Here is a 12,607-nt window from a genome sequence, read left to right as displayed (position 1 = left end):
CAAATAATTTTCATTATGAACTACTCAGGAACTACATGATCTGGCACACACAGATCTTTTGATTGACACATTGAATGCATTGATTATATTGAATACTCTGAATACATTGAATACATTTCCCAAAATTGTTTAGCCTTAAATCTGCAGAAAGGTTTCAGAAGCAGAGCAGAGGGTGAAGTTATCCAAGCAGTGTATCACAGAAATTTATGTCAGACTGATCTCCTCATTTGTTTGATCCTGCAATCCTTCCACCAAATCATGCAGAGATCCAGTCATTTCTCCCTCTGCCTGTTTGGTGGCATACTTCTCCTTTTGGGCAACTGGTAAAGCTGCTCTGAAAATTGCACATAAATCTGCTTTACCTTTCTCCTTTCGTACCTTTTCTTCACTTAACATCACATTTATCCATTTTACCACAGCCTCAGGGCTATACCAATTTCCATCAGCCCATTCCATGCCTGGGGAAGTCAGACAGGCATTATATTCTCTCAATTTTTACAAAATCAGGGAGCAGTCAAGCACTGACATTTCCCAGACAGTCTTGGCTTGCAGCTGCTCGGATCCCTCCTGGCTTTTAATAGCCAGTGGATCACTTCCCAGCCCTCCCTGCCCAGAATTCATAGGTAGAGTGATGGAATCCTGCATGCACCCCTTCAACCACGGCATCCTGCCCATGGTGCCAAAAATGTGATGTTCCACCTGTAGCAGGATGCTCTGCCTGGAATGGGATAAAACAACTTGAACAACAGCCTCAGTGCTGAATGGAGAAGAAGGAGACATGCTGCTCTTGCTGTTGAGTAATGCAGAAACCAGCTGGATTCATCAATCCCAAAGTTAAACATCCTGAGACTGAGAAGAAGATGAAGATGGTAAAGTACTCAATAAAGGAACAAGCAAGTGATACTGCTAAAAAATTATCTAAGCCTGCTGAGCTGACACAGCTGGTCTGGAGACATCTGACTAACAGTCCATCATTTTATACTGTAAAAGCCCAGTCCCACTTCTTAATGGCAGGGTCTTCTAACACAGCCCTTCTTGAAGAGTGTGTGTGGAGATTCCTCCCTTGAGTGGGGATGCCCCTCAAGTGGGGATGCCCCTCAAGGTCACTCCTTGAGGCTGAGCAGAAGAGATTTGCCCAGGGTCATTGGTATGGTAACATCAGTCTCTACTTAATAATTTACTAGCTTTTACTAGCTTTTTCTAGCCTTAATGTAACTGCTTTAGTATAATTGCTTCAATAGTGCTCCCTAGTGTACTATGTCATACTAGTAGTTACAGCTTCTGTACTGCATAGTAAATAGTTCTGATTAAGATCCTTTTGTTTAATTTTTATCATGATAAATCATTTCTATTCATGTAAACCTATCTGGTTTATCATCCTCAATCCTGTGGGACAGAGCTGTGGTCAATTACACCTCTATAATCCTTTAGACCTAAACCATTGACAAAATCTGGGGATAAGACTGAACCCAGATGCACCCAGACTTCTCTCTGAGAAGTTTAGAAAGCAAGGGGTCCTTTCTGCACCTCATAACTCAGCGGGAGGGTTCTCTAATAGACTTTGTCTGAAACTCCCATTCTTCCCACAACACAACCCTTAAGGGAAAGGGAACACTCAAGATTCATAAATGCTCGTGGTCAAAAGGAACTACAAAAGTCAGAGTTCTCAAAAACTCACAACATTTTATTAGTTAATTACACATTTGGCATAGAAATTTGTATGTTACTCCCTGACCTACTATACAGGCACATGGCAGTGGGTACCTTTATATAGATCGTTTCCCTGCACTGAAAACAGGTTTCTTGTTTCCTCTGCAAATTGGTTTTCACGCACAGTCCATTCTGTCAGATCTTCCTGGAAATGGGTCAGAGGGTTTTGGGGGTCTTGAGTTGTCTTGATCACCAGCTACAGCCCATGCACAAGACATTTGTCCCCCTCTACTCTGCTCTGGTGAGAGCCCACCTGCAGTGCTGCATCCAGCTCTGGGGCCACAACACATGAAGGAGGCAAACCTGTTGGAGTCCAGAGGCCACAGAGATGCTCCAAGGCTTGGAGCACCTCTGCTCTGGAGACCGGGTGAGAGAATTGGGGGTGTTCACCTGGAGAAGAGAAGACTCTGAGGAGAACTTAGATCCCATTCTAATACCTAGAGTGTTTTCAAAGAGAGCTGTAGGGGGATATTAGACAAGGGCATGGAGTGACATGCCCTTGGAATGGCTTTAAACTGATAGGGGTCAGGGTTAGATCAGATATTAGAAAGAAAAAATTGACTGTGAGGGTGGTGATGCACGAGCACAGTTCGCCCAGAGAAGTTGTCTGACCCACCCCTGGAAGTGTTCAAGGCCAGGTTGGACAGGGATTTGAGCAACCTGTTCTAGTGGAAGGTCCCCATGGCAGGGGGCCTGAAACTAGATACATGATCTTTAAGGTCCCTTCCAACCCAAATCATTCTGTGATTCCCTGACATGTGGCGAAAGCTCCTGAGCCTTTTAAAGCCAGGATGTGAGGCTTATTCCCGGGGACATTCACTGTCAAACAGAGAAACCTGTCCCCTCCCATAGAGCTGAGTCAACGTGTCCTCCAGTTCCCCCAGCGTGAGGAGCTGGACCTGGTTCTGGTCGTTCTCGGCAATGACCGCCCAAGCCTTCCTGTGGTTGTTGTCCACCACGCAGCAGGCACTCGACCAGATGTAGCTGGGCTTATTAACCCTCCCCTTGGCAATATAGTTGTTCCCAGGCACAGCACCCACGATGACGTAGGTGGTGTCACAGCCCTGGGTGTTCCTGATCATCGTTCGCTGCTCGTAGTTGTTCCAGGCGCCGCCGTTGAGTTTCTCATCCTGGGGCACTATGTTGGTGAGGGTGAAGGTAGCCACCCTGCTGCTGTAGTTGAAGTGATGGCCATTGGGGTTCAAATGGCCACGGTTCAACCCCGTCAGGTTCTTGTAGTCTTGGAGAATAGCCTGGCTCTCGCTGAGTTTCTCTAAGCTGACATTGTAATGGTTTATGAGCGTCCACTCTTTTTCCATAGTTTTGGGATAGGTTGGGCCCATCAGCTAGGCAGGTAAAGAAGAGGAAAAGGTGTTACTACTGGGGATGGGAGTAATGGAGCAAGTTTCCCTGGATCAGAGGTCTTTAGGTGTCAGGAACACATTTTTTGTCATCTCAGTGTATGTAAATATATAAATATATAAATCCAGAGAAATCCTATAGCTGCCCTTCCTGGATGAACACAAGAGCTTTAAGGCAAAAGATACTCAGAGTCTGACTGCTCTCCTTTTGACTTGTGACCTTTGTGATCCAGCCTGCAGCCTGTGCTGGGAGTGTGGCTGGATGCATGAGACAATGAGCATTTTCCACTTCTAGGTTTGAAAGGTGACTTTAGTGAGACATGTTCCCTGTCACATCTCGTTCCCTTTTCACCTGTCTTCTCATCCCACATCTGCCTGAGTGTCTTCTCACTATCCAACCTTAATCCCCTGCATCTAATCACAATGTCACCTGCCTTGATCTTTTCTCCATTTTCACAAGAGTTGTCTCAGTCTCTATGAAAGGCTTGCATGCTTTTTTAATCCAATGTGTCAGCATATAAGTGCTTTCCAAGCTCAGGGAAAACAAGGACTCACATATCCTCTCTGAAGGCTGGGTGTCTTGGAGGTAGACAGGATGGGAAGAGGATGAGCAGAAAGGCTGCGGTGATCCTAGAACTTCCAGAAGGAGAAAAGGACTCAGCCCCATCTCCTCCTCTCCTTTTCTACCCCTTACTTGGGAAGAACTATGGCTATTTTACCAGGGCATTGGGTGAGAGGACAAGGGCAAATGGCTTCAAACTGAAAGAGGAAAGGGTTAGATTACATACTAGGATGAAATCTTTCCCTGTGAGGGTGGTGAGGCACTGGAACCTTTTGACCAGAGAAGCTGTGGCTGCCCCATCCTTGGAAGTGTTCAAGACCAGGTTGGATGAGGCTTGGAGTGATAAGGTCTAGTGGAAGGTGGCCCTGCCCAAGCAGAGGGGTTGGAATAAGGTGATCTTTAAGGTCTCTTCAAACCCAAACCATTCTATGAGTCTATGATTGCACACTTTTATCTCTACTAAATGTGGAGGCTGCAGTGGTGCAATACCACATTAGTTGCTCAAGTTCCTATAAGTAACAAGCGAAAATGTTTTTTTATTTCATAACTACAGCACATTTCTTTTCATCTTTAGGGAAACATACTGAGCCTTCCTCTGGAACAGGGCATATGGCTTTCTTCTGTCACTCATTTTGACCTGAAACCCGTCTGCTACTGCGTCCTCAGCCATACCCTGAATTTCCTCTCTTTCTCTTCTATAATTTCCTTGGCCTATTTTACTGAAGATCTGAAGTTTGTCTCAAGGAGGTTTGGGAGGACTCTGTTGTTTGTGGAGGTCTGTATTTCTGATGGATTCTTCTGAACCGAGCCTGAGGCAATGGTGCTTAGGGGCAACTGCCCATGGATGGAGATCACCTCGTTCTGACTGGACTGACACTGATGCTCCTCACTTTTCACTGCCTGAAATATCACTTAATAAATTCCCCAGGTGTTCACCAAACCCTCTCACCACTCAATGGCTGTGCCAAGGCTTTTTCCCTGGGCCATCTCACCCAATTCTGAGTTTCTCCTCACTTCTCTCAGGTCACTTACAAAGACAAATGGAGTCTTAACTGTGAGAAATTAAGCTCTGTCAGGGATGCAAAACAGCTCAGGGCAAAGTGGAGATCACAGCCCAGCAGGACTCTTGGTCCCTCAAATTTAGCTGCTGTTGGATGCCTTTTCCCCATCACTGGGTCTCCCACCACAGCAGGGCACAGAGAGGGAAGTCATTTGACTTTGGAATGTAATGTAATGTAATTTCACTTGATGTTGCTCTCAGGTCAATGCAGAAAACTGGGCACCTTTGGGATAGGACTCATCTCATCCTCCTGCTGCTGTCTCAGACACATCAGAGGAATCGTAGTGCAGGTGTTTGAAGTGAGATGAGATGAATCCCACCCGGTGGCTCCATTTACATGCGTGTGTGTGTATGGGGGTGGGAGGAAATAGAAGTGTTTATTTAAATACTAATGTTCATGTTTTAATGTCTGGAGGGTGCCATGCTGTTAGAGAGGACACTCACCTGGGGCTCAACCAGCCACCCTTGAGGTCGTTTGCCAGGTCCAGGTTCGTAGATGTAAGCAGAGTACACGGGAATACGCTCCTTTCTGTCGTACAAGGTGGCAAAGAAATATTCGTTCTTGTAGCGCTGGCAGATCCAGGCTGGGTTCTCTGGCTCCAGGGCTTCATTTGGGGGAGTCTCCCGGAAGAAAAACTGAGGACATGAACTTTCAAAGGACTTCACCACCTCGCTGTGTCCCAGCCAGAGGCAGCTCGCCCAGACCTGCAGCAGCAGCAGCCACAGCATCGTGGGAGGATTTCAGGTGAAGGGCTCTTGCTCCCCTGGAAGGCAAATGCAGAGGGACACTCAGCTTGGAGAGAGCTGACCATGGCCTGCAGTCATTTTTGTGCAGGTGGGACACAGCTGGCTGATGAGGGGACTACAAGAGACCAAGGAGGGGATAACTTCTGTCCTCTGGGATATGGAAAAATCAGCAGGGCAAGAAGGGTGTGTAGGAAGATGACTGGGGGTAAAAGGATAACAGTATGGAAATTACAGGGGAAAATATGGTTGATACTCCCTGGATGGAACACAGTCAGGATACCTGACCTCCTGCACACAACACAATCTAAGGGGATTAAACAGTGGGTGGAGCAGAGCAGAGACACCATGGCCAGGCTCTGTCGAAACCGTTGCAGAGGAGGAACCTCAGTGGTACTTTCTGGCTGATAAGCTGCACAGCAGTTGAAATCCGAGGGAGATAAAGGAAGATGTCCTGATGCTGAATCAGCAACTGTGGTGCAATCACTCTCCTTGGACTTACATATGTCCCCATCCCCTGGTTATCTCTAGTACTACACTGAGATATCCACTCCCAAGGTACAACCATTTTCCACTGAGTAATATGTATGAGTAAAATCACACAGGCTCCACCTAAATGTGAAGAAATAGTGTAAAAGTGAGTTAAAAATGGGGAGAAGTGAGGGAAGACTCCATCATAACTTCTGGGATCAGATGATGGGCTGAACCTGTCTTCTCCCCCATAGGGACACCTATTGGGTAAGGATCATACTCTGTGAGGGCTGAATGATTATCTCCAGCCAGCTTTTTTGGGGGATCAGAGCTTGTTGGTGTGTTGCTTTGAATTAATGTGTTGCTTTGAATTAATGTATTGCTTTGAATATAGTTTTCCCGTCAGATACTATCACTGGCCACCCTTGAACCTTAACCTGCCACACAGTTTTATTAATAAAAAGTGTTATTGTAGAATCATAAAATCATAGAATATACTGAGTTGGAAAGGACCCATCAGGATCATCGAGCCCAACTGGTGGCCCTGTGCAGGACACCCCAACAATCCCATCGTGTGCCTGAGAGTATTGTTGAAGCACTTCTTGAGCTCTGTCAGGCTTGGTGCTGTGACCACTGCCCTGGGGAGCCTGTTCAGTGCTCAACCACCCTCTGGGTGAAAAACCTTTTTCTCATACCTCACCTAGACCTCCCCTGACTCAGCTTCATGCCATTCTTGCTTTCTTCTGCTCTGAGGGTCTTCCCACAACAGAAACCTGCAGCTGGGCATAGATTCTGCTCAGCCACCTGCAATTAGTTCGTGGGGCATTTGTCAGGGAAATAACAGCAATGCTGCACTTCCTACAAGTCTCTGCCCCCATCCAGGTTCACACAGATGTGCAGCTCTTCCATTCAGGTGCTATACTGAACCCAAGATTGTACTGGCTCTCAGCTGAAAATGGGATATTGAGCTACATATACCCTTGCTCTCACTCAAGACATGTGGTTCTTTATCTCTTTACCAGCCCTGAATCGGGAACGTGATGACCAAGGAGCTGGTCAGAAACAGAGAACAGAAATCACAAGCAGTGGCTTTTTACAGTGCTCTGCAGAGCAGGACCATCTCTGCCCCAAATCAAGAGAGAAGTTCCTGAAAAGTCCTGTTGTGACACCCCCTCCATGAGCTTAAAATATATCTCACTTAATATCAGACAGATAGAAACCAACTTACCGTGAGAAAGAGCAGCTCAGGACTCTGCTCCCAGCCCCAGAGTGGCAGAAGGCTGAAATGTCTCTGCTGCAGTCTGAGACTGGTTGTTTATATACGATCCCCCTGGAAGGAAGGTTGTGAGATTTCCCACACAGGGTTTCAGATTAAGTTTGCCCAGGAGTGCAGCCACTACCTGTGTTTGTCCAGAGGTCTTTTGAAAGGTCATGGGTGGAATTTTGGTCCTCCATAAGCTCAGCACTACACCTCACCCCTCCTGATTCTTAGTCAACATTATGGTGTGAATTTTCCAGGTGACTTGGCTTGAATTTCTCTCCCAAATCCATCCTTCTGTCCTTGCCCTCCTTCACAGAAAATGTTAAAGAGCTGCACAATTCAGTGCATGCATAACCTCTCATTTCTCCATGGAAGGCAGATGGTGGAGCTCAGCAACTCCAGCCTATGCTTTGTCTGATCTCTTTATTCCAAAGCTAAGGAAACACTTGAAATATTGGAGTCAATGCTGAGAAAGGAGCAAGAGCTTACCTTGAAGCAGAGTCTCAGAACAGGCAGCTGAGCCACTCCTTGCCTCTTCCCCCTGGAGAAACAGTTGTCTGATCCCTCAGGAGTCCCACTGCAATATATGCCCAGTTGTAAATCTGCCCCTTTTGATAAACAGGGAATTCCACAGAAAAGAGAAGTTTCCTGTTGTTGCTCAGGGGAGATTTGTTCATGCCTGCCCAGAAATGGGGAGACAGTTGCTATTTGCAAGTTCCTCAGGATATTTCCCAGCTTGACTGACTTGCAGCATCACGTGTCAGGAGCAGTTAACTGGGTCTGGTGACTTCCCTGTCCATTTCCTCATTCCCCAGGGGCTGCAGCTGCTGCTGCAGCAGAACCTACATGTGTCTCTGTGCCCAGCAGAACATCTCTGGTGGCATTAGACTGACCAGCCTGCCTCTGAGTACACTCAGATGTTCACAGTCTGCTGTTCCACAGCCTCTCAGAATATAATTAGTATTGTCAGGCTACATATTTTTCCTTGCCTAATTGCAAATGTTTTGTAACAACACTTAGTCATGCTGCCAGCCTAAGGCTGGGAATGCTCTGGGACACCTTAGAGCCCCTTCCACTACCTGCAAGTGCTACAAGAGAGCTGGAGAGGAACTTTTGACATGGGCTTGGAGTGACAGGGCAAGGGAGAACTCCTTTAAAATGACAGATGGCAGGTTTAGATCAGATATTAGGATTAGATTTTAGTCTAGAGAAGAGGAGTCTCGGGAGGACTTCCTTACACTTTACAGCTACCTGAAAGGAGCTTGTAGTGAGATGAGGGCTGGTTGCCCAGAGAGGTCGTGGCTGCCTCATTCCTGGAAGTGTTCAACAGGTTGGATGTGACTTTGAGCAACCTGGTCTAGAGGATGCCCGTGGCAGGGGCGTTGTAACTCAATGATCTTTAAAGTCCATTCGAAACCAAACCATTCTGTGATTCTCTGATTCTATGACATTTGGCAAAACTCCCTGAGCCTTTTACACTCAGGATGCGAGGCTTATTCCCAGGGACAGATGCTGTGGAACAGAGACACCTGTCCCTTCCCACAGAGCTGTGTCAACATGGCTTTCAGCTGGCCCATCTTGAGTTCCAGGACCTGGCTCTTGTCACTCTCGGCAATGACCACCCAAGGTTCCATGTCCTTGGGATTCTTATCAAGGCAGGCACTCGACCAGGTGTAGCTGGGTTTATTAACTCTGCCTTGGCAATATTCCCAGGCATATTCCTTGGCAATGTTTCCAGGCGCAGCACCCACGATGACGTAGGTGGTGGTACAGCCCTGGGTCTTCCTGATCATCATTTGCTGCTGTAATTTTTCCAGGCACTGCTGTTGGGTTTCTCATCCTGGGGCACTATGTTGGTGAGGGTGAAGGTAGCCATCCTGCTGTTGTACTCGAGGTGATGGCCATTGGAGTTCAAATGGCCCCAGCTCAAATCCATCAGGTTCCTGTAGTCTTGGAGGACAGCCTGGCTCTCGCTGAGTTTCTCTAAGCTGACACTGTAACCATGTAAGAGGGTCGACCCTTTTCCCACAGTTTTGGGATAATTTGAACCCATCAGCTTGACAGGTAAAGAAAAGGAAAAATTGTTAGTATTGGGGATGGGACTAATGGAGCAGGTTTCCCTGGAGTAGAAGTCTCTGAGTGTCAAGCATACTATTTTTTGTTGTATCAGTGTATGAAAATGAATGAATTTGAGAGAAATTGCCCCTTCTGGATAAACTAGAGCTTTTAAAAAAAGGAAGTTCAGAATCCTGCTGTTCTCATTTTGACTTGTCACCTTTGTGATCCAGCCTGCAGCCTGTAGTGGAGTTATGGGTGGATATATGAGACGATGAGCATTTCCCACTCCTAGGTTTGAAAGGTGATTTTGGTGAGACCTTTCCCCTGCCACATCTGGTTCTCTTTCCTGCTGTCTTCTCCATGCCCTATATCTGCCCAGTGCTCTCCCCAGATCCTCCCACCCCCATTCTCTGATTCCACTTGTGACTGCTACAGGTGTACCACACTCCTGGAACACCAGTGCTTGCCTTCTCTAACCCCATACACAGGGAGATGTGTTGTGGAGATGGTGTTTGAAGTTACATGAGATGAATCCCATCCAGTGGGTCCTTTTGCATGTCCGTGTAGGAGGGGTGGGAGGAAATAGAAGTGTTTAGTTAAATGCTGCATTTCATGTTTTAATGAGTGGAGGGTGACATGCTGTAAGAGAGGACACTCACCTGGGGCTCAACACACCATGTTTGAGGTCTCTTGCCAGTTCCAGGCTGGTAGATGTAAGCAAAGTACATGGGAACACGCCTGTTTATGTCATACAGGGTGGCATAGTAATAACTGTTGCTGTAGTGCTGGCAGATCCAGGCTGGGTTCTGAGGCTCCAGGGCTTCATTTGGGGAGTATTGCCACAGAAAAACTAAGGACATGAACTTTCAAAGGATGTCACCACCTCGCTGTGTCCCAGCCAGAGGCAGCTCGCCCAGACCTGCAGCAGCAGCAGCCACAGCATCGTGGGAGGATTTCAGGTGAAGGGCTCTTGCTCCCCTGGAAGGCAAATGGAGAGGGACACTGAACTTGGACAGAGCGGGTCATGACCTGCAGTCATTTTTTTGCTGGTGGGACACAGCTAGCAGAGAAGGGGAATGTTTCCACTGCTCATTCATTCACAACTAAACTGGACTAATTTTCCTGCACTTCCAGAAGTCCAGGAATACTGTAACAACATGTTGGTTGTTATAACCACAAATAAGCAGAAGAAGCCATGGACTTGTCCTCATACCCCTAGGATCGAGAAGCTCATGGTTTTCCATTTCACTACTTTTTTATAAAATTTATGCTCCAGCCCTTAATAACTGGCACTGCTCTGCCTTTCATGTCAGCATGGGCAGTGCCCACGTGTTGTCCAGAGCTGTGCACTTCCCACATGGAAAAGGGCTGTGAGTGATGCTGAAGGAGCTCTGTTGCTCATTGATCCAGCTCCCATGGGGTCTGTTTTGTAAGACAAACCTCCATTTCTTCAACCTGTAAACAATCCTATTGGATCCTCCAGTCTTCTCCCAGCTGGGAGCTCAGAGGTTCCTAGACAAAGTACTTCTGGTAAGCTTTCCATGTCATGTTTGAAAAGAAGCAGGACTTGCAGCACTTTCCTAGAGAAATGTTTCCAAAGTCCAGATCTGGCTTCTCCCCAAGGATGTTCTGATTTCCACCTCAGTTTTCTTTCTGTGAGATGCTACAGGCAGCAGTCCAACCTCGTGCTCAAAGCAGGGCAAGCTGGGAGGTAGCTGAGCAACTGCAGGGAAATGGAAAAAACTCTTGTGACTGCAGTGCTGGAAAAGGGGGGTTTTGAACCAGAGAAGGAGAGTGGTGTTTCCACTTTAATGCTTGGCATTCAGTGCTCTGCCCTAGTTGACAAGGTGATCAGTCACAGGTCGGACTCAATGATCTTGGTGGTCTTTGCCAACCCAATTATTCTGTGATTCTACTGAAAAAACGAGGGACCACCAAAGTCTTATCCTGAGTCTTCAGTCCCCATGGAAAAACAAAGTGAATAGCCAAAGAGGCACTAAGGAGATTGAGCACTGCAGGTCTTCAGGACAGAGGAAGTCACAGCAGCAGAAGCCAAATGGGCATAAGAAAACAAAGTCTAGGAAAGAGAAGTGTTGCTTGGACATGTAGATCAAGGAGATATATGCTGTTGCAGACTGCTGTCCTTCGAGGGCAGCAAAGATCCCATGGCCACAGCAGGATCTGCAGGTGTCTGGATACTGGACATTCCACCCTCATTGACCTGTGTGCCACCTGTGGTTTTTGGGAGGTACTCTGCTGATGTGAGCAAGGACAGAGACAGAGACAGAGACACCTCAAGGCCAGCACACTTTGCAACAACCAGGATGCTGAGACATGCATGTCTCACCTTCCTGCTGTGCCAAGTATGTTCACGGAATCTTTATGGGCAGAATCACAGAATGGTTTGGGTCGGAAGGGATCCTAAGGATCATGTTGTTCCAACCCTCTGCCATGAGCAAGGACACCTTCCACTAGATCAAACTGCTCAAAGTGCCATCGAACCTGGCCTTGAACACTTCCAGGGATGGGGCAGCCACATTTCACCTTTGCCAAGTGTTAGAATGACTGTGAGCCTCAAGTGATGGTTAAAAAACTGACCCAGACCAGACCAAAGATTTGAGGTTCCTAGAAGAGGCAACAGCTGCTTCTTCTCTCCCTCCCCTGTGTCCCAGAAGTGATTCTAAAATATCTCTGCTGTGCAGCTCTCCCTTAAGGAACATGGTCCATCTCTCATGTGAACGACACAACCCTTGTCCAGGGACATGTAAGAAGTACCACTTTTATGAGGAAAAATGCCAGAAAAGGTAAGGATATAAGAGATTGACTGTGCTATCAAATCCCCCAGAGACACTGGATGTACATTGCCCATTCTAAACTATTTCCTTGAGACATTCTACGCAACATTCCAAATGCTGGCTTATGGCAATCCTTGAATTTTGGAGATAAACGGGTTCAATCCATTAATCACTCACAAGGATTGACAGTTTTTTTAATATTGTCCACTTCAGTTGAAAAAGTTGGCATGGGATTTGGTTATATTACCTCCACCAGACTGAGTGTCACATTCCCAGAGCATACAGAGCAGGTAACACTTTAGGTGACAGAGGGGTCTCCTTGTCACCAATGAAGCATCACCCTGCTACAAACACTCACCAGTTGAGAGCTGCCAGGTTCCCTGTGGTTTGTATCACTCCTTCAGTTTCTTTTAGTTTTGGAGACCAAAAATTTTCACTTTCTGATTCTCACGTGGCAACACAGAGTCTTCTGGGGGGGATTAGGCAGTAACCAAAACCCCTTGTCACAAACACACCCCAGTACTTCTGTGGGTTGGGTGTTGATGGGTGAAGAGATGGCAGCAAGGAAAAAACAGGATGTTAGCC

At 47.0% G+C, this 12,607-nt stretch overlaps 2 protein-coding genes across 3 annotated transcripts; both read right to left on the bottom strand.

The window, feature by feature from the left end:
• Window positions 1-1,711: 1,711 nt before the first annotated feature.
• Window positions 1,712-7,793, bottom strand: LOC127474471 (endonuclease domain-containing 1 protein-like). 2 transcript variants are annotated; one of them, XM_051795260.1, is made up of 4 exons: window positions 7,659-7,700; window positions 7,137-7,238; window positions 5,138-5,457; window positions 1,712-3,056 (listed from the first exon to the last, which is right to left on the bottom strand). In XM_051795260.1, exons 3-4 carry the CDS (start codon window positions 5,420-5,422, stop codon window positions 2,511-2,513), a joined length of 831 nt encoding a protein of 276 aa, XP_051651220.1. In that variant the 5' UTR covers window positions 5,423-5,457; window positions 7,137-7,238; window positions 7,659-7,700; the 3' UTR covers window positions 1,712-2,510. The 2 variants fall into 2 exon arrangements, with proteins under 2 accessions (XP_051651220.1, XP_051651219.1); XM_051795259.1 differs by lacking the exon at window positions 7,137-7,238 and having other exon boundaries at window positions 1,716-3,056; window positions 7,659-7,793.
• Window positions 7,794-8,161: 368 nt separating this feature from the next.
• LOC127474473 (endonuclease domain-containing 1 protein-like) lies at window positions 8,162-10,738 on the bottom strand. Its single transcript, XM_051795262.1, is given in 4 exon segments — window positions 8,162-8,973; window positions 8,976-9,225; window positions 9,887-10,059; window positions 10,062-10,738. Coding segments are annotated over 4 exon segments (843 nt in total). The 5' UTR covers window positions 10,171-10,738; the 3' UTR covers window positions 8,162-8,662.
• Between the last annotated feature and the right edge of the window lie 1,869 nt (window positions 10,739-12,607).

This window comes from Manacus candei, unplaced genomic scaffold (genome assembly GCF_025592945.1).
Source record: "Manacus candei isolate 608988 ecotype Guabito, Panama unplaced genomic scaffold, ASM2559294v1 h1tg000042l, whole genome shotgun sequence".
NCBI classification, from domain to species: Eukaryota; Metazoa; Chordata; class Aves; order Passeriformes; family Pipridae; genus Manacus; species Manacus candei.
Note: the sequence above shows the minus strand (reverse complement) of the source record. Positions and strands in the feature narration are given on the sequence as shown.